This window comes from Atractosteus spatula, chromosome 1 (genome assembly GCF_055471065.1).
Source record: "Atractosteus spatula isolate fAtrSpa1 chromosome 1, fAtrSpa1.hap1, whole genome shotgun sequence".
Lineage (NCBI taxonomy): Eukaryota > Metazoa > Chordata > Actinopteri > Semionotiformes > Lepisosteidae > Atractosteus > Atractosteus spatula.
In genome coordinates, this window is record NC_142706.1 from 2443733 (window position 1) to 2465276 (window position 21544).

The 21544-nt window shown below is 41.1% G+C and overlaps 2 protein-coding genes across 3 annotated transcripts; both read right to left on the minus strand.

Annotated features, from left to right (window-relative positions):
* Positions 1-822: 822 nt before the first annotated feature.
* On the minus strand, positions 823-7950 carry asah1b (N-acylsphingosine amidohydrolase 1b). The gene is made up of 14 exons (XM_088924893.1): positions 7807-7950; positions 7334-7380; positions 6963-7053; positions 6530-6616; positions 6130-6208; positions 5955-6029; positions 4564-4609; positions 3858-4002; positions 3652-3706; positions 3192-3273; positions 2718-2849; positions 2397-2520; positions 1632-1688; positions 823-1388 (listed from the first exon to the last, which is right to left on the minus strand). Exons 1-14 carry the CDS (start codon positions 7882-7884, stop codon positions 1299-1301), a joined length of 1188 nt encoding a protein of 395 aa, XP_088781019.1. The 5' UTR covers positions 7885-7950; the 3' UTR covers positions 823-1298.
* Positions 7951-11146: 3196 nt separating this feature from the next.
* On the minus strand, positions 11147-19440 carry frg1 (FSHD region gene 1). 2 transcript variants are annotated; one of them, XM_088919845.1, is made up of 9 exons: positions 19311-19440; positions 18189-18253; positions 17872-17994; positions 15423-15480; positions 15059-15173; positions 13687-13791; positions 13201-13292; positions 11552-11662; positions 11147-11300 (listed from the first exon to the last, which is right to left on the minus strand). In XM_088919845.1, the coding sequence occupies exons 1-9, from the start codon at positions 19370-19372 to the stop codon at positions 11264-11266; spliced, it is 768 nt and encodes a 255-aa protein (XP_088775971.1). In that variant the 5' UTR covers positions 19373-19440; the 3' UTR covers positions 11147-11263. The 2 variants fall into 2 exon arrangements, with proteins under 2 accessions (XP_088775971.1, XP_088775972.1); XM_088919846.1 differs by having other exon boundaries at positions 15598-17994; positions 19311-19434.
* Positions 19441-21544: the final 2104 nt, after the last annotated feature.

The window sequence follows — 21544 nt, forward strand, 5'->3', positions numbered from 1 at the left end:
ACTGTTCCATCTTTATTCTGGAATGTCTTGTACTGAAATGGAAGTAAATGGATTTAAATTCAAATTAGTCAATTTTTATTTAAACTGTTCAGAGCTGTGTGCTCCCTCAGTGTTTTTCCATTGCAGTTGGCAATTAAACATTTAAAACCTAGCCATAGAACTAAGCAATATGGCAGTTCAGTCAAGGGTTCACTTTTTAACAGTGACTCCTGAGGATTTACTGGTGGCTACAAAACAGTCCAGAAATCATGCTGGCCTGGGCAACGACCACCTGGAACTGTTCCTGTATCAGCAGGAGACTAATTGGTTTTCAAGCTTCTCCCCTAAAACTAGTTTTCAGACTTGGCAGTTTTGCACCTCTTGCCTTTTTCACTTAACATTTCAAAAGTTTCTCCTCGCTGTCAGGAAGGACCCTTCTGTTTTCTCACATGAACATCTTTGGGTATGGAAATATTTAAGCACATTTTTAAAAGGAACAATGTTCACTGTTTAAGAACAATGGGTTTGTTTGGATTTGTCTCAACCAATTTTATGCATACTAGATTAATCATTACATAGACCTGAGAAGTGGAAGTGGAAGTGTCGAAGTTCTCATGATTTCTTGAAATGTCCCATTTTGGTTATGCAGGTGCTTCACATCTCCTCAGAGTGGTTTGCTGATTGTCTTTAAAATGTTCAGTTCCCCTGTGGCTTTGAGGAAGGATGAGACCAGTCTTACTCATTGTTCCTCTTGCATGTATGGCCATATGTTCATTGTAATAAGCAATCTGGACAATCCCCATAGAACTCAAAACACTCAAGGGACCACAAAGTACAGTATTCTATGATGGCTAAAAAACTTTAATTCAATTAAGTTCTCAAATTTAATTCAAATGAGCACTCCCAAAATATACTCTATCATTTTCCATCCCACAGTAAGTCATTAAACAAGAAATGGCTCTCTTTTACAGCAGCAAAATCTTTTACAGATGAATATTAGAACATAATTTGCACTGATATTACAGATAAGTTGCTGGGTGTTAATGAGAAATTATTTTTAATGGATTTAAATACTACACTGTAAAATATACAGATCACATTTTTAAAAAGCAGACTAACTGCCCACTAAAAATGTAAGTCTTAAAGTTTCTGAAATGACAGATATGCTGTATTTTTCTTTTTAATAACATTCCAAAGTTAAAAGATTAGCAATGATCATTACAATATTAAGCACTACAGAGTGATGTAGATCTTGTTTGTGCATCTTCAATAGATTAGATTAGTAGCAAGTCTTCAGTGGGAAAGAATCATGCTGGATTTTACCAGGGCATACAGGGATCCGGGCATTCGCGGATATAAGACTCCAGCTTGCCTTTGGAAACGTCCATAAGAGTGGTGTATGTAGTCAGCTAAAAAACACAAATATAGTTTTAGATGTACTTGTTGAGAAGTACCAACCACAAAATAAAATGGCTTCACATTTCAATTAATACTTTTAAGGAGTACATTTTAGATTGCAGTTCTTCATTTATACCATATATAAAAAAATTGCTCATCACAAAATGTGACATCCTGAACAAAGCTACAGAAATAAGCTACTGTAACAGAGAAAATTAATTAAATGAATACTGTATGATTTCTGAAGGTGTTACCTTGTTGAGGACTGGTTTTGTTGACAGGACATTGTAAATGGTTGCTGGTGCAATTTTCTGGAATAAAAAGCAATCTTTATCACAAAAATATGGATTGGATAATGTGAAGCAGTATAAAGAGTGCAAGAATCTTTCTATTTGATAAACATGATCACTTTCAATAACTTCTTATCCAATTCAGGGGAACAGTGTCCTGGAGCCTATCACAGGAAATACTGGATACAGGACAGGATACCCAGATAAACTAAGCATCGATGTTGAAGTAAAATAGGGTTTTGGAAAAATGTCATGCATACTGACCTGTTCTATAAGTGTAACTACATATTGATTTGAAAAGTGGAAATGTGTATCACAAAGAAAATTACAATAAATTTAACTTGGTAGCTGGCATATTGGCCTAGGATTAATGGTATTTTGAAGGCTAAATTTTGAGTTCCACTGTGAACAAAAACATTTGTTAAAGCCATGAATGTTTGTTCGGGCACAGGGAGCTGGAGCCTATCCCAGCAAGCACCAGGTGCCACACAGAGTCCACCATGGACCAGACGCCAGGCCATCGCAGGGCAGACAGACACTCACACCAAGAGCCAATTTTCCCAGAAGCCAACTAAATAGACATACTTGGACTATGGCTGGAATGAGACCACAATTTCTACTTATACATAGGATATTACAGGATACCCTATGTTAAACAAAAACTTTTTTCAAACAATATTCACAGAGCAGGACCAACACTGTGAGACTGATGAAGACGTGTGTACTCACAGCTTGTGTTGTCTGATTCATACACTTCATGGCTGGAGTCCTGCGGTCGTCCAGAAAGAGTGGCTTTTTCCAGTGATCGTAGTTTGTCTCCAACACGTACCACCTGCCCTTTTCAAGGTCAATCCTTCCGGCAGACGGGACACAGCAAGTTACGGTTGTGTTGGGAGGACAGGAAAGGACACATTACAGCTGTGTTTGGCGGACAGGAAACGGCGTTTTACAGCTGTGTGTGGCCGACAGCAACCAGAGTGTATTGCTGTGTTCTCTTGGGAACACACTTCTGCAACAGGAGGAGTTTGCATTTTAGCCCAGTATACTTACTCCCAAATATCCAAACTAGCCCGTCTTGATCTCGTTATAACGCAGCCTTGTCCAGACTTGTTCCCTCCGAGGATGAAGTAGGCCGGAGCTAGCATTTTGGTTTTTGACAGCTGGTTCTTGGCATCATCATAACTTTATCAGAAACAAAAAATGTTTTAAACCTGACTACCTCTTTACAAACATTTACTTGAAAGAAGCTAGTATAACAGTGTAATATTGCAACAGAGAGACAATAATGAAAAAATACCAATAGTTAGGACTTTTAGTGGCAAATCTGCCTTTACCGTACATTGGAAATACTACATTGCCAGCTTTTGGTAAATGCTGGGTCTTTAGAAAATGAGTGCAGCTGAACAGTTAAAAACAAACATATTGAAAGTCAGAAAAAAAGTACAATGGCCCAAACAAATAAACCGGAGTATATTTAAAATTTCTGCAGGAAGCAGGAGCAATTGAATGAATGAGTCTGGTTACTTTGTGGCGTTTTCCAGCACTGATCTCGTCAGGAAACTCATCCACACGCCGTCTCTCCTGCCAAGGATCCACTCCAGAATGCCTGCCGAGAGAGAGCAGGATTCTGCTCAGATACAGTCACTGAATTCACAGGACTGAGTTAAGAAGGAAATCATGCCAGATGCTGCTAAAACATTTCAGATTCATTGATGTATTAAGTCGCCAGCCGATTTGGGTTTAGTGAAATTTTAAGAAGTCCACTAATAATTGATATTGTAGCCATTTCTTGGCTAAATACTTATTTAGGTTGGCTATTTTAAGTTACAAAGGAAAGAAAGGAGAAGAACAATTCTATTCCTAGGAGCGCAAATGACAGTATATTGTCATGTTTTTTTATAGTTTCATTAGTTACATCGGGGACCCTAATTCAAAGTTGCCTAAAACAAAGGATGAAGTTTAAACAGGCAAAGTATCTGCTTACCAATAAAGCCTCCATCAAGGCTGAAGCGCTCATTCATGGTAAGTGTGAATGTGTTCTGAAGAAAGGATACCAAACATCAAAAACATTAATCGTTCGGTAAGGAAAATAAAAGCAGCATTCACTATTCAACACTTAATAACATCAATGCAACGATTTTCTGAAATTTCAGGAACTCATTTTAATGTCATTCATAAAAGGATCCTTACTGGTTTGATTCCTGTGAGCATGCCAACATATCCAGCAAAATTGGTTGATTTGAAAATGGTTTTCTTGTTCCTCTGAAAGTCCAAATTCACCACGAGTGGCCTTAGTCTTTCAGTTACTGCCCAGGATTTATTCTTCATGTCCCATCTGCAGTCAGAAAGAACATACTTTTGCCTTACAGACAACATCCAGCAGATGGGTTGCTGGGATATTTGCACGGGTCTGGCAAGTTCACTGTGAAATCAGTTTGCTAGACTGTATATACACTGATGAAATTGTATATTGTAAATATTAATTCCTCTTAAACTATACTTCTGAAAAGATAAACCAACGGATAAGAGATTCTTGGATATCTAACATTATAAAAAATGCAAACTATGATACTGGATCTATTCATAGTCACAGGTCAGGCCTCCCTTCATCCTCCTACAGTACTCTCGCCCTGCCATGGCATTTAAGATGGCAGAGCCAAAAGAGAGGTTAAAACTCCTGCTACTCAAAACCCTAACCCTAACAGTTCAGGTCTGGGTAAGGAGTTCAACTAAAACCTACGCTGTAATGAAAGCAAAACTGAAGTTAAATTTACAATGACAGCAGCTGTATCATTGATATGAAACGACTTTAATCTCACTTTGCCCCCATCATAACCTGAAGCTTTGCTAATATACGATGGGACCGAGTCGTGTGACAAATGCCGATTGCACTTACCCAAGAAATAATCCAAAATCTAAATTCCTTCCATGATACAAATTGCCTAAAGAGAAAACCACAATCAGGACAATGATTGCATTATCGGTGCTTCATGGAGAGAAAAGAGATGTTATTAGTGACCAAAAGGAGTGAGCTGTTCTTAATCCCCTTCTGTCTGAGATCACATTAATATACTGGGTCTGCAGTGCTGCCTCTGGAAGTGGCTCACCCATCTTAATGTAACTAATGATGGCCGCAACAGAATGAGTTCTGAAGTTAACAGGAACATTGCGTTTGCTTATGGATGAATAGGTTGCACACTTTATGCAGCCACATACTGACGTGGTGAAATATACTCTGAAATTTACTTAGAGGGAATGTGTCATAATACTTATGGTCACTTGAAATAACAGGGTTGCACAGAATTATTCTGTTCTAATACAATCAAATTTATGCATTGAATTACCCTAAAATAAAACACTCATCATTCATATTAATCTCATTATCAAAAATAAAAATTGCTTGACAATTAATTAATATTTTTTGACTTTGCTGTCCCAATACTTCTGGAAGGTATATAGCCTTAGTCAAAAAAGGGAACCGACAATCACCTATGTTTCCACTGAAATGCAAAAAAAAAAGATACTTTAAGTATGCAGGGCTGACAAATGCTTTGTGTACGAACAGTCAAGCGTTCCAAAGGATTTATGCAACCTGTTCAATGTGAAGACACAAACCTGAATCCCAACATGTTAACGTTACCTGCCTGACCGCTTCGGCAGGTTGCTGCTCCCGTCCGAGCTGAGCTCAGCGCTTTCCCTTTAACTCAAACACTGCCCACGGGCTTTCCGAGCCCTGATGCCAGCTTCATCAAACCCAGCGGCTGACACCGAGGTTTACTCACGCTAAGCACTCAAACCCGTGTTCAAACCCCAGTTCAACCCGACACTCCTGGAATTCCTCATCTAATCTGTTCATAGAAATAAAGCAGCAGGGGGAGGAAACCCTTTTTAAAGCCTGTGTGATGCCTCCATCACATTAAAACATTTTAAGTGCGCAAGTCTGCAAAAGACTAGTAAATCGCATTTTTGAGGTACTTTACCAATCAAACTGGCACAAGACAAGCTACACTTGCACAAAATGTGCCATCATGTCTTGTCATTTTAAACTATTCAGATGTTCAGCTAACAGCCTCAATAGGAAAGGGGTTAATGTGTCTGTTAGTGAGGACAGGCTTCTGTCACACCAGCACAAGCTGAAATAAGTCATAAGAACAGCTGCAAACGAGAGGAGGCCATTGAGGCCTCTAGCCCACTGAGTAGCCTGACTGCTGTGCTGTAACCTGCTGCTTTTCTGTTAACTGTGATGATGAGGCAACATGTGCTCCTGCACAGTCTGGAGTCTCTTACCTGAGGTGTCTTCTGCTATTAGTGATGTGCACGCGGTAAACACCTCATAGAAAACATTAAAAAGTATGACCTCTCCTGGGAAAACAAACGAACAAAAAAACAATTGAAAACAGAATAAATTAACTGGTTGACATTCTGCTGGATTCATTCAAATAGATGGAAAATTCAGCTCTACCTAAGGGAAGGCCTGAGGCATCTGCGATCCCCTTCATCTCCTCATTGAAAGGGGAGGGGAGTGTATCCAGTATAAGAGGCTGCAAAAGAGAAGTCTTCTCAGAAGTGTGCGGAACAAACCACTTCACCCAAACTCATCCGGCAGGATGAAGCAAGGTTAGTTCAGCTGGGTTTTTATTTAAACGAGTACCAGAGATTTCACACTGCAGATGAGTCATTCAGCCCAGAAGTGTGACTAGTGTTAACAACAACAGCCAGATAATCCTCCAACTAGACACTTCTGCCTTCCACCTCCAGGCACACCAAGCTGAACTGGCTTGATGTCCAACTTTCCATCTTCAAGCGCATCAAACAACACAGAAGACTGTCATGTTGTATGTATTGTATCTGTACATGCTTACCAAATCCTTATCCACGAGTTCAATTAGTTTTCCACTCGGAACAAAGGCATTAGCGAAGTCCTTAATCACCTGGATCATCGCACCCAGCTGGAGCAACAAAACAAGTTAGAATTGAAAAAATGCAGTGCATCAGCCCTAATTAACATTTCAACTTTATGCCTTGGTAAGGCCACTTCGAGCACAATCTGATTGAAGAGAATGAACTCAAAGCAAAGCAACGTTTGTTTAGAAAAGATTTCATTACAAGGAAATGAACTGTTGTTTTCTACAGAAAAAAACCCCAATACAGACAACACTGGGTAAAATGTGCTCTAACCTCCACCATGACTTTGCTTTCAATGTAATTAAAGGAACAAAACGAATTGACAGAAGAGTTCAAATACATGGATGAAAGGGTGAAACTTAACTAAAACAGATTAACTGCAGACTTTACCTCAGTCTTTTTGTCGCTGATCGCCTGGGTCCATCTTTGCCGCGGTGGTAAATCCAGATTTATAGTGTACCAAGTGACGTTACCTCTAAACCTGGAACAATCATCGCAGACAGCACTGTTATTCTATCGCTTAAGTAACGACGTGCCTTACTGCAAAACAGCCTGATGATGGCATAACCTCTCTCGGGGAAGATTTTGGAGTCTCGATGAAACGGACGATGCTGTTCACAAAGAAATCAATTTTTTGTTGTTTTTTTTTTTACTACACCTTTACGATAACCAAGGAGTCTGTTCTATGCAGCATGCTATTTGACGATAACTACACTGTAGCAGGGATCACCGTGTAATAAAAATTAAGCACTAGGACTTACGTCGGGCCGTTTGGAGGATACATGCCGCTCCTGCAATCTTCGGTGTACTGCAGAGAATAAAAGGAAGATGGAACACGGATACATCATTGACGTCTTTACTGGTCTTTGGACATCTTTAAACTGTAAATGCTTTGAAAACTGATCGTCGCAGCCTTCTGTAATCTCGTGATTGGAATTTCGTAACGCGAATCACAAGGCACCAGTAAACGACAACGGGTAACTAGTTTACAATTAAAAAGGCCAGGTGTGCGTGTGGTCACCGTGAAGCCGATGAGCTTTATTCGTCTTTTTATATCATATGTTAAGATGTACACAGGAAAGAAACAGCATTCTACCATCGGTGAAGCTCGGGGACTTTCACAACCTGCCCGGATCGGATCAGATCAGATCAGATCAGATGGGAGGCGAGATCGGAAAGGTACCTTTAAAGGCCACTAGATCTCCACTAAATCTCAGTCCTCCTGTCCACTTACCGGGGGCACAAATTGCGTCGATACAAGAGCGCCCTGGAGGGCCAGGAAGAGCCCACAGAGAAGCCCCAGCGACCCCATGTCCGACACAGCCTCTGCCCAGCTCAGCTGCTGCTGCTGCTGTTGCCCAGGGCGCTGAGACCAGGAAGTGCCCTGCCTCCTCGTGACAGGCGTCGCAGGCTGTACCAAGTCGGCGAAGGAGGGGGAGGGGGGGGTACTAGCGTCTCACCTGCTGGGGATTCGCCTAGATTCGCACCCTGGTGCACAGTTTTAAATATTTGCAGTCTTGTAGCGTTATCCACAGAGGCCACGCACGAGTTAACCCACGACGTTTCGTGGGTTATATAAAAAAAATACTTTTCCCCATTCCACGCATCCCCCCGCCCGCAGGCGGATAAACAGGTGCACGTGTGCTGTGTTTTCCTGACGAGGAAGTGAAGAGCTGTTGTCTGCAAGCTGGGTGCTGATCTGATAGTTATGAAATCAAGGTCGTGAGAACGGGCGAATCTGATTTTTAAAAAAAAAACAACAGTTTTTTTTTCTCTCGATTGTCCGATATATTCATTCGGTTTGAGTTCCCCGAGTTTCATGATCGCTGATCTAGAACACAAAACATAGCTGAGATGTTGCCTGCTGCAGCTTGTAACTCCAGTTAGCTCAGGTGCCCTCTTCTGGGAAGAGGGAATATCTGCCGCTACAAGTGCCCGACTGAGAGATGCTCGGGCCGCTTCTTTTCAATTGAACGTTTTAACGATCAGCCCACTGAAGCCCAGCAGGTGTGAGCCTGGATGGGAGACTCCTGGGAAAGCTGAGGCAGCTGCTGGAAGAGGTGTTAGTGGGGCCAGCAGGGGGCGCTCACCCTGTGGTCTGTGTGGGTCCTAATGCCCCAGTATAGTGACGGGGACACTATACTGTAAACAGGCGCCGTCCTTCGAATGAGACGTAAAACCGAGGTCCTGATTTCTCAGTGGTCATTAAAAATCCCAGGGCGTTTCTCGAAAAGAGTAGGGGTGTTACCCCGGTGTCCTGGCAAAATTTCCCCCTGCCCTTAACAGTGGCCTCCTAATAATCCCCATCGCTGAACTGGCTTCATCATCCCCACTGAGAGCTGGTGTTTGGGCAGCGGACTGGCGCAGGTAGAGGCTTTCGGGTTGATCTGCGTCCCCATCCTCAGCTGTGGTCACGCAGGGTCTGGGCAGTGACTGACAGGATGAGATCGCAGGTACGAGCGGCGGACTCTCCGCGACAAGCTGAGACTCCCGGCGGCCTGGACGGAGTCAAGTAGCTGCTAGGCCGGATCGAGCAGACGTTCAGTGAAAACGATTTCACTTTTGTGTTCTGATTTGTATAACGGCAAAACATATACTGAATAAAAATAAAGAGCACCACACAATCCTGAGGGTTTCAGACATGATGACGTTGGTGTTCTGTATCCGAGGCAAACGTTCATCGTGAAAGGGGGAAACATAGGCTGGCACTTATGTTTTATAAATGCGCCATCTATGCTTACTGCACAGTGTTGATCATTGAGTGATATCATTAAGGTGGTCAAGTTAACTCAAGACACAATATGCCTACAATCCTGCAGTTGTTTACACCCCTAAATCAATGCAATTTAGATACCATCATTTAACGTTTTTGGGGGGAGAGGGGAGTGCTCATTTATCACCACAGTCTCTGATAGTTCAGTTCTAAAATGATTGTGCTTCGGGTTCTCCAGAATTACCCTCCATGCCCCCACACCACCCACAGGCACCAGAGGAGCAGGCCTTTGTGTTGTGGCTTCACAATTCTTTGCTCACAAACCAGCGACTCCAACACAGAGCGGCCGAACCCGGAGCCTGAGCCGGTGGACAGCGGGTACAGGGCAGCCTGGGGAGAACCTGGACTGGACGAGTCTACCGCAGGACAAGCAGAGCAAGTCTCTGGCCTGTGGAGCACCGGCAGGAAACCCGGGAAGACTTGGGGAGAGCATGCACAGTCCAGACAAAATGTGCCCCAGGGCAGAACGGAACCGGAGATCCGAGACCCGTGAGAGAGCAGTGCTGACCTCCACACCACCGGGGTGTCTGCAACACAAACGGAGTGATTTCTAGTTTGAAACTCGATTGTGGCATACAGAAGCTGCCTTCCACCAGGCACAAATATAAATATAAAACTGAAGAGACAAGGTAGGAAAAGAATGAAAAGGCGGACAGACTTTACCTTCCAGAAAAAATAGTGACTGCCATGCAATGCATAAAAAGCAAATGTAAGCTACTGAAAGCAAACGCTTATCTCCTGTCAGACACCTGTGAGCTTAAAATGCACTTCTTCATGGTTAATTTATTTTTTAAAAATCCTTACCATGACAAAAGTTTGAATTCGTTACAGCACTTATTAAATTGCTGTAACAGTAAAGCAATTTGCTTCTCTACGCCTGAAAGGGGGTAACAGTGCGGTTAAATGGGACACGAGGGCGGAGGAGCGAAAGTTCAAACAAATGTCAGCGAGAGACACGTTTATATGCTGTGGATCTAGCGACCTGCAGCAGAGATGGTCTTAAGCTGCAGCAGGCACACGCGGAGGCAGAGATAGATGGTTTTACTTCCAGAATAGACACCGGCTCATTAAACACAAGCTAATCATCTTTTCCAGACATTTAAAACCATGCCATTAAATTAGTTTTAGACTGCAGATTACTTATAGAGCAAAGAGAAAGAGAAATCGACGTGTGATGGTGTGCTCCTGTTTCTCCGAAGCACTGCATTAATAAGGTATAGGATTACCTTTTGTGTTTTGCCGAGATAGGCTCTGGCTCTCTCGAGACCCTGATTTAGAATAAGTGCTTAGAAAATGGATGAATTACCATTTGTAAAATAAAAAGCTGGGTTCTAGAAGCCGACCTGTAAGAAATAGTAGTGATCGCTTTTTATTTCCACTCGTTAAAATTTTCACCACGCACAGAAAACGGAAAATCATTTCCAACACTACATTTTGTACTGGCTGTTTTAAGCTTGACAATTATTTCTACAAATACCTTCAACAGTTAAAAATGCTTTTAATACATTTCTTTAAAACAAGTAATTATTAAATATGTAATATGTGCTAGATTTTGAATTTAATAAGATTAGTTTCAATTATTATACTTAACATATCCATGACATGCAAGGTACCAAATATGATGCTTTTCTGCTTCTTTAACATTACATAAAAATATAACTGAAAATACCTGAACATATCCAGCCAATATAATACTAAATAAAAATAGTGGAATCATTATTTAAATAATACACATCTCTCAGATATCTGAACATTTTCTTTTCATAACTTAAAAACTAAAAAAAAACACAGAAAATAACCCTTTTCTTATAAAACATTAAATTTAATTTTAAATTTTCATCAGAGTGAACTTCAAATTGTTAACAAAATTACAACACTCAATCTAAAAAAAAGAAAAAAAGATCTGTTTCTTCTATCTTCATTTGCAGTATCTGTCTGCCTTCATCTTGGCTCTCCTGTAACAGACAGAAGGATGTTTGGTTATTACACAGGCAACAAGATTTTAACAATTAGAAACAAAGTTTGTGTTAAGAGCCAAAAGACAGTTTTGTTTTCTGAATTATTTCCTTCAGTTTAAGATCTGTTTTTGATATAAACTGAACAAAATTGTACTGAAAATTAGGAGAGTTTAATATGATTGCACAGTTCTATAGCTGCCGGACTGACTGTTGCATTCAGAGGAAAAAAGATGTTTTAATCTTCATACCGATCTAACAAAGTTTCATGGAAATTTCCTTCCTCTCTGGCTTTCTTCAGCGAACTGCTGTCATCACTGTTGACCCTCAGCTTGCGATCTTGGAAGCTCTGGAACTTTTTTCTGAAAAAAAGTTTGATGCATGTATTTTTAAAACAAAACATTTATAAAGATTAAATAATGCAAATTACTCAACTAAGGGTCCAACATTAAATACACCTGACCACACAGACTTTGAAGGTAGCTAAGGCAATCCTTTAGAACTCAAAAGCATAAAAAACATATTCAGTATTTCCCTTCAATGCATACAAGATGAATGAAACGTGGGGAAAAACTGAATTTGTTGTTCTACTCTTTGTTGGGACTCTTTTAGCAGGAAGGCAAGAACAAAACAGTTTCCATACTTATTTCTGCTTCTGTCCGACACCTTGAAAAGTGAGGGTAGCGTTACAGTTTTTTTTAGAAGAAAACAATGGCACGCAGAAAGCTTCATCTTTACTGTCTGGCAATTAATGATCCATAAACAGTGGACTGCAGGGGCATTTCATCTCGCGCCTTGCAGTTCAGCTTCAATGGCCCATCAATCCACCGTTACGATATAGATTTATGTGCTCCTCAGTCCATCATCTACATATACAAGCCATGATTTCGCATGTCAGATCCTTGCAGGTGTGAAATGGCTGCAGTTTAGAAAACTGAGAAAATCAATGACCTCTCAGCTCCCTAATGGCATGCCGTTCTTCACTGCTGACAGATGCACTTGATATTAAAATTAAGCCTGATCCTGATTTTGCTATCAGGCTTCTGGGCTCCTGCTCTCATCACACTCTGGTTTCTGGTAAGCATGACGGATTCAGACAGAGGAAGCTTTCTTATTATATGCACTGTAGATCCTCTTCATTTCTCAGGGACTTGACTGACACTTATTGATATAGAATCTATCACATATATAAGACAACTCAATACCCTGTTTAAGAAAATAGAGAGCAGTTCAGATCTGAATCTAACGGGCATGCATTTGCATGGAACCTACAAACATTGGCCTCATCTGCCAACAGCTTCACTGGAATACAATTCATTAAAAACTAATTTAATGAGATATAATCCATATAACCTTGACCCTCACCAGAAAAAGAGGAGTAAAAATGGATGGATGGATATTCCATATAAGATTGATGTAGAGATTTGCCATTGGCTATACTAACTTGAAGCTGGGTCTTAATATATTGTGGAAGCTAAGCACCTGGTCAGTACTTGAATGGGAGATCCCTTAAAAAAGATCAGCTGTGTTTTAGAAGATGGCACCTTAAAAATACTGCCCTTGTAGGTCCTGCCTTGGAGCCTTGGACATTATAAGCTCTGTCACGGATAAAGTAGTAGGTTGCACTTTTCCCTTTTGGAAATCCAAAGCCAATGCCCCAACATGGGCGACAGGAGGACACTTTGAGAAAGTCTGAATAGGAAATTCAGCAAGGGACCCAGTTTTAATCATTCCTGCTCTAGGAGGTTAATTAAGCTTAGTAATCTGAACTTTTCTATAGTATCTGCAGTGCAGCAGCCTCATGCACCTAAAGCACACTGTGGTTCTTAGGAAGTGAATCCATACGTCAATGCAAGGCACATTTTATGTCCTTAAATGCTGATTAAAATGAAATACATACACGTAATTGATCTCACAGTGCTTGACATTTCCTCTGTCTTCATCTGCAATGTCTTCTTTCTTTGTGGTTTCCCGTTCTGCACACGATCGGAACTTGAAGAAATTAATGAGATTGAAAAAAAAAGTTTTTAGAGCAATTTGCAAACTTCAAAGTTCAAGGCTAGCAAGGGGAAAAAGTATCTTAAGAATACAGACCTTAAATCTTGAGTTGACCTTTAAAGCCTTTTTAAGCCCCACTTTACAACACAAGTGGCCAGGGATACTAGCGGATGTCAAGAGGCAGAGCATTTAGGATAGGGAAGAGTAAGCCCTGCTTCCCATGAAGAGTGGAACAAAGCTCCCGGCCAAGCGGACAATTATCGGATCTTCCCCAAAAAGCTGAATAAGATCCTGTGTTTAAACTTTAATGATCAAACAGCTACTGGAGTAAATGGGCTGAACCGACCCCCTCATATTTGCAACCTCTCTCTTATTGTTACGTTCTTACCTTGATCATCTCACCTTCTCCTGCGGCCCTGTTCTTCGCTACTATATCGCCTTCGTCATTGTAAGAAACAAAACAGCTATTCGCAGCCATCAGTGCCATTTTACCCTGTAATAAAACACGAAAGCACAAGAAAAGCATCTACTACCGCTCACTGAGCAAACAAGCACCGACACTCATTAAGGGCAACATCACGGTAACGTCAAGACACATTTCCGAGGCTCGATCAGTGGAGAGACATATAAGCAAAGCGGCAGAAAACATCAATAAACACCAGAGCAGTGCATTTAGTGCTTCGTGACTGATGACAGCGTGGATATAAATGACACACCGAGGTTTGTCAACAACTAAAGGTGCCTCTACTGTAGTTTGAAAATGGAAGGGATTTGTAAAGATCGGCAAGGACTTTGGGATCAAAATGCCCACCCAATGGTCAATCTTCATTATATTAATCATGATGAAAGTCTTTGTTCCAAGATTTCGAAGTCAGAGCTTAATAATATGATGACAACAGTGGTGAAGACAGTGAACTGATCTGCCTTGACGCAAGTGCTAATAGTCAGATTCTGTGTGCGCTTGCCTCATGCGGCTGCCTGGCAAAAATGAATACTTATAACGTGGGTCTTCACATCCTGCGGCAAGCTGTTTCACACCTGGGACCACTGGGCTTTTCTGCTTGAATCTCACATCCTTCGGACTGCAATTTGGGTTGAGCTGCAGGAGTTGTTCTCAACTGCACCACTGCGCCGTTGGACACAGCTGCTGAGAAGCAGCCGAAAATACTGCTACCGCTGAATTGCTACTGCTACTGCTTTCTAAATGCGGGCTAATTTCATAGTTGCAACCCTGTTCCTGTATCTAAGAATTGTGAAGTAATGTGTTGTGTCATTTTCGACGTTATGTCATCTGTCACGTGAGGAAAACCCGCAAGTAAATATTTCATTGTACTCAGGTAAGTCTGACAATAAACTTGAACTTGAGTTGGATGCAACAGCACCCAGGGACACCCAGGGATACTGCCGGTTTATGACACCCTGAAAGTATTCAGAGGGCATTGCAGTTACGTCTACGACAATCAATGTCTTTTTGAACACCGCTGTCGCAATCTGTGAAAATGCACAGGACGCAAGAAAGTGCTGGGTAACATTCAGACAGAGGAAGCTTTCTTATACTCGGTTTGGATCCTCTTCATCTCTCGGGGACTTGACTAGCACTTAACTGATATAAAATCTGAATCTAACAGGCATGCATTTGCATGGAACCTACAAACATTTGCCTTGTTTGCCTACAGCTTCACGGGGATACGTTTCATTAAGAAAATGTGGGATAACAGTCAAGAGAACGAAAGGAAAGGAAGTTGTGGGGAACGACTCACATCCTGAAAGACGGGTTCCCACTGTTCCCGAGAACCGATGGCGTCGGAGCGGCCCACGACAAGCCCCTCCGAGTTGATCCCCAGGTACTTGCCGTAACCCGATTTCAGGGCGATCCTCACAGAGCACAAAGACACACAGAATAAAAACTCGGGCCACGACGGCCAAACCAATGATTCCGGCACAGGAAGCTAACCTCACCCGAACGACACGGCCGTGACATTCCTCTGAGGGAAGCAAACAGCCATGGAAAAAAACTGGAACCCTTATCATCACCTTAACAGACACCAATGGCAGAGCTAGAGGAAGTCAAAAACAATCTGTAGGAAAACATAAATGAAACGTTCTCCTCATGTTTAAACTCACCTGGAATCCGACAGCTTGATGGCTGTGAACTGCTCAGGCGGGTGAGGACCCTCATCCTCTGCAAAAGAAAACGGACGCCTTAGAAATCTGGGCTAAAGATGCTGAGAAGGTCCTGACTCCATCCACTGCCAGTACATCCCTGCGTGGGAAGGCCGAAACCTTAAGCTGTACTTACCTGAGAGTGTGATGATGAACGATGCAAAGTCCATGTAAGAAGTCGGGTCCGGTTTCCAAGTAAAACAGAAAATAGAGTTTTCAATGTATCTGCATAAATACACGCACATTCGGTGTATATGAATTGTGGTAATACTTCAGATTTTAAAAGTGATATCATCACCACAGCAACAAAATTCCCCGCTGGCTGGCTGTCACTGAAAAGTGCTGATCGCGACTTGTCATCCTCCTTGGAGAACTAATGAGCAGTGATCAAAGTTCATCATTTTAAAATGCATAAGCAGCGATTATTTCTCTAATTACACGCCTGTGTGACATTATGTGTTTATGATTAGTTAATTGATAAGCACCTAACAAGGTACTGGAAAACATCTATGCGAATGCAGGGAGGCAGTCTGAGTGAAAGGACACGTTTACGAGCCAGCTTGTCTTGTAAATGCCCATGGCCTGTCTTAGCGCTGCTATATTTCTGCAGCTTGGACTTTCATTGGTCTTTGTGTCTTCATCATTCGCCTACTGAGTCAGTACCGTCAGCCATGTGAACTATGACTGGCCAGGGAATGAGAGAACAAAGCAGCACTGCAGGTGGACACCAGAAGCAAGTAGTCCCAGGTGTCGACACATTGACCAGGGAAAGACAGTTATGTGGCCTCTACAACAGCTGCAGTAATTAAAGTTGACTTTTTCTGTATCCCCGTGTCTGTCTTGGGAGTTGTCTTCCTCTCTATTCCTTCCTACTTATTTTAATAAACTATTTGTTATTTTTTAACACCATTACTATTTTGGAAATAAAGGCTGGTCCAACTTTACTGCAAAATTGTAAACCTGACAGGTACACAGGGTTGGATAATGCAGAAATATCAAAATCAGAATCTGCACATGTGCCACTTTTAACAGTGACAGATACATTTAAGACTTCAAATCATTGTGGATTTCAGACGGTAACAGGCCTGCATGTGTTTTATACCTCTGTAAGTTTATGCGATACATTGAAATTCTGAAATAATAGAGAAAGAGATTAAGTATATTTGCATAAATACTATTATGATGCTGTAATATAAAATATTCTAGAAATAAGCTGTTACTAGCTCATGTTGAAACTAGGCATATTCTATGTGAATTCACACTGGCTGCAAAACAGTATCTTTTTCCCATTACTATTGCCTGAATTCAGATTGCAAATTGATTATATACAAAACTTAATGCATTCTATGTTTAAGTTAACCTTTTTTGTAATGGTGTTCTTCCCAATACACAAACCAATTATACTGCCTGCTTAGAGAATACAGCAAACTGCTTAACTCAGCAAACTCGTCATGTGGAACAGTAAGGAATCAGGGATTAGCCCAAGTTCTTCAGAGTCAATAGAGCTGAAAATTGTGTAGCATTCTGCAACACCTTCTGTGACTGTACAGTTCATAACATCCTGCAAATTAGTGAATGTAAACCACAGGCCAGGATATGACAGAAATACCACTCCAAAGAGACCTCCTATTTATTCAAAAGAAACAATTACTGCCATCCCATTTTCTTGCTCAATCTGAGAAAGAGAACCTGTCAACAAGTGTCTTATTTGAGAAATTGCAGAATTAATATTCTTTGACAGACGAACAGGAGCAGTGTAGATTTTATTGAGTTTAAAAGAATGGAAAAAAAGAGGTAATATTAAAAAATGATCCTGGGTTAGATTCATTCAGCAGCTTCTACATACACAAATGTGCTCTAAGAGAAAAGCTCATTTCTCTTGTACTGAATTATGGGATGCAACAAGCACATTGGTATTGTTACTGCAGCTTAATGAGGGTAGGAAAGAAAATGGCAAGACAGGTACAGGAGACACTTATACACTGTCTTACATTCTATAGACATCATTAAAAAAAACACTACTCAGTCTTCAAAGGGATACACAGGTAAACCACTAAATTTCACACTGATACAAACATTCAAATCTGTACCTAACACTTGGGAGTTGAATAAACACACTGTAGGGTCCCAAGTTAAGTATGATTGTTTCATATTCATGTTTCAGATTGTTGTGGACCTTAAAGTTAAACGTTAGAAAAAAGAATAATAAAAATGTCTAAAAAGCCCTTATGTTCTTTGACAGGTGCAAAGAAATATTTGTTTGTCAGGCTTCAGCCTGAAAGTGTTAAAAGGGAAAGAAGGCACAGCGCTTCACCTGTTTTTGTACTGTATTTTTTCCCCGTCATATAATTATATATCAGCTGTATCTAGAACAGTGCTGACCAATCAAGTCATTCAGGTTTTTCTGTACCTTTATGTGGTGCGCCGAGAGTAAACAGCCCGGTATCTAAGGCATGGATGTAGGCGTTCTTGTCCATCTCAATGGCCACTGATCCTGTGATCTCCCCGAAGTTACTGATGGCCCACCAGCCTCCTGCAAACAAAGAGTTTGAAATACATCAGAGGTTAAGAGTAATGGCTTTTGAAGATGCTGAATAGGGAAGTCTTAAAATAAATAATTAGTTCTTATGTGATATATTTATGAGATCTAACTACCACCCTGAAAGAAACAGAAATAGTTAATATCCTGTTAATCTACAAACAGGCTGTCATTTAAACCAGTCTTACCAACAATGTCATCTTTTTCCTTCTCATCCTCTCGCTTTCTCTTCTTGTCTTTGTGTTTCTTCTTGCTGCAGGTGAAACAAATGCACAATTACTGTACAAATGTCAAAAACAGGAAAACTACATGCCCACGGCAGACTGCCCAATGCCTTCTCTCAGTATCGTTTACAGCAAACAAATATTTAATTTCGTTTACGAAAACCTTACACTTTGATTACTGAAACAACTATTTCAACTTTTAGTTCATTAAAAAAAAAACATAAGCATAAAATTAAACTATTGAGATGTGCAGTCTGCATCTAGCAAATAATTCACCTCAAGTGAGAATGCATGCACACGATTTGTATTCCTGTATTTGGGAGTGAGGAGGCTTGAAACTCTTATTTATTTTTTTATTTACCATTCCACAATTCACTTTAATGACACTCTATATGGACCAAAAAAAGACCCCCCCACCCCCAAAAAATGTTGCTAATGTACTACATTTATAGAAAGACGGCATTTAGTTTCAAAAAACAGTTATTTCCAGCGTGGGGATGACACAACATCATCTCAGTGAGGGATTACGATGCCTATGAGAGCATTTTCTCAAAACTTTGTTCTCACACCGAGAGTAACAAAAAGGGATGTAGTGAATAATGAACGATTTAAAAATAATAATGAAAAGCCCTTAACAGTGCCACAGTACCACGAATCTGTTTCTACCGTGTCTGCTGTTTTGTGCGCCATACTCTCATCACCCGAGTAAGATGAACAAAAGGTACATGAGGCGCAAAGATCGAAATGCATTTTAACACCATTCAAACATCTTACATAAGATGCAAAAAAAAAGGATTAATTTAGGAAGATTAGACAAAGCAACTGAAGAGCTACGGTCCCACACCGGGAATAGTTAGTTACAGCGAACAGTCGGAGCGGGTCAGCAAAAATGTCCACATTTCATAGCGCTGGATTCACTACCGCACACCTACAGACTGCAGACGAGGAGCAGTCCTTGGGCTGAAAATGTGAGGAATCATCTGATCAATGTAAGAAGCAAGAGGCCTACGTAGGAGCACGCTTTCCAGGTAAGACTCCAGTCTCCCCTGCAATACTGTGACTTCACAGTATGGCTCTCCAGCTCACCTTTTATCCTTAACGCCTTTCAGGACCAATTTGGTAGATTTTACACGCGAATACTCTGCCATGTTTACAAACGGGAGCAAACACACGGAAAAAAAAAACCAACAAACCAGATGAAACCCACTACAGGACGTTACGGGTGCCGAATAGGGACAAACTAGTTTCTGGGCGACTGAACCCTCTGGTTAGTCAAATGCGCAAAAGCGCCCCCAAGTGTTTGGAGGTCGCCATAAGGCAAAGAATTACTCGCCAAGTCTCGCAGTACACTGAGACTGTGATTTATTTCAAAAGCAAACATTTGCTTTGCTTTGTGGAGTTTCAAGTGCTCTGTTTGTTTTACGGGACTAACGTCCATAGAAAACAGCAAAGGTGTGTGTTTCAACACACATTTCTTCGGGCAAGAAGGGCACTGCAGAGCTATCACAAGGATAACAGCTGTGTTTGTGACGCTCAATAACACCTGAAAAGCAAATAATTACGTTCTTATTCTGAACCGAGTTCCCTGAGGGCTTCACTCAGCAAACACTCCTGATAGTGAATATATAGTGAGCATGCATGTTTTTAGAAATATAAAGTCTACGAATTTTGGATGTTGAGTAAATCTTTTGGTATCTTTTTTCAGGTGCCCTGCTCTAGACCTGAGCTCCACTGACCATGTCAGGGACGAGCTCAGACAACAGGTGGTACATAGGCCTCTGCTAACGTGCGTGTTGTAGGGCTTCCAGCCATAACCCCACACACTGCTAGCTTGTGGCTTTCATCAAAAACAGCCCTGTTGCGTGCAAAGGTTATTACTGGTTTACTTTGCAATAAGTTAAAAACAATAATCTCGCTTAGGATTTGATCCCACAGCCTTGAAGTTACAAGTCCGAAACACCAATGACTGATCCACCTTAAAAAGCCAAATTAATTTCCTTACAGTAGCAAGCAGAGATAGTGCACCTGCTGCAAAAAAAGATGGTCATCTTTTGTGATTAAGGGAAGCCAGGAGGTCTCCTGGTAAAGCCGATTTCTTCTGTCAGTGTTTGTATTGCATTCTGTTCTAAAATGCCCCAATGCAGAGACCCCAGAGCTAACAATGGTATTAATATATGACTGTAAGAAAATTAGAAGTTTATGTAAAAAAACGAATATTCCATCAGTGAAAGTCCTCCAGTCTCTATACTGTGTTCATGGAGGTGGTTACTGGTGGATGATCCGGATGGCCAGACAGTAAACTGGTTTTAGGACGTCTTGAAAGACCTGGAAGGTTGGTAAGTTGTGAATGCACAATGTAGGTCAGGGACGTACCTCATAAACCTGCATCTGGCATTTGCTAACGAGATTGTGGAAACTCCATGTTGGGATTGTAGGTTAGTTAGTCTAATCTGGGTCTTTAAACCGGTAACAATGTGAGGAGGTAGATAATTCCAATCAGCAATGACCTCACTAGCAATATAAGCCTAAGCTGCAGGCTTTTCTTAAGAGCCCTGTATACTGTCTAGGAGTGCACTGAACTGGTTTTAGTGTATTAGCCTTAGTCTCTAGTAAAATATATAAATAATATATTTTCAAGGTCTGCAATAACTGAGTATTACTTTTAGTGATAAACAACAAAAGACAAAACATTGGATTCTTTGATCCCTGTACTATGCTGACAAAAGGTCTGGGTCCAGATGATTATGCTTCTTAAGAGATGATGGCAAACCACATTTCTTTAGCTGGTTTGGAGGAAATCCTCTTAGCTGAAACTGATATCTTCTCATCCCAATGCTCACTGTTCTAAGAAATTCCGACCTTGAGATAGATATTCAGGAAGACACTATAGTGTAAAACCTTGACTGGGTTCTGACCCCTGATAGGCAAAGGAAGAATTCAACAGGTACATTAGAACTTAATCACATATAAAACAAATTGTTAATTCAGTTATATTTCGTTGAAGGTCTGTACTGTGGATATTACTTGCTGTTACATTTAACCCCAGAACCTAGAAACACATATCAAAAGCACTTTTCATTCAGTCAGGCTCACTATCAGTAGTCATGCTGATTTAATGTAAAGGTAGCGTACTGTCACGTCCACAGCTATGGGTAATTCCAGCAAGCACCAGCGCACCGATCAATTATCCCATCACGTCACCACAGTAGTAACCAAACCCTCCACTTCCCGGGATGTTTAAACCCTCACTGGCCTCTATCCTTGGAGCTCCTACCTCAACATTGCTATTGAGACATTCTCTTTCGGATTGATACTCAGCT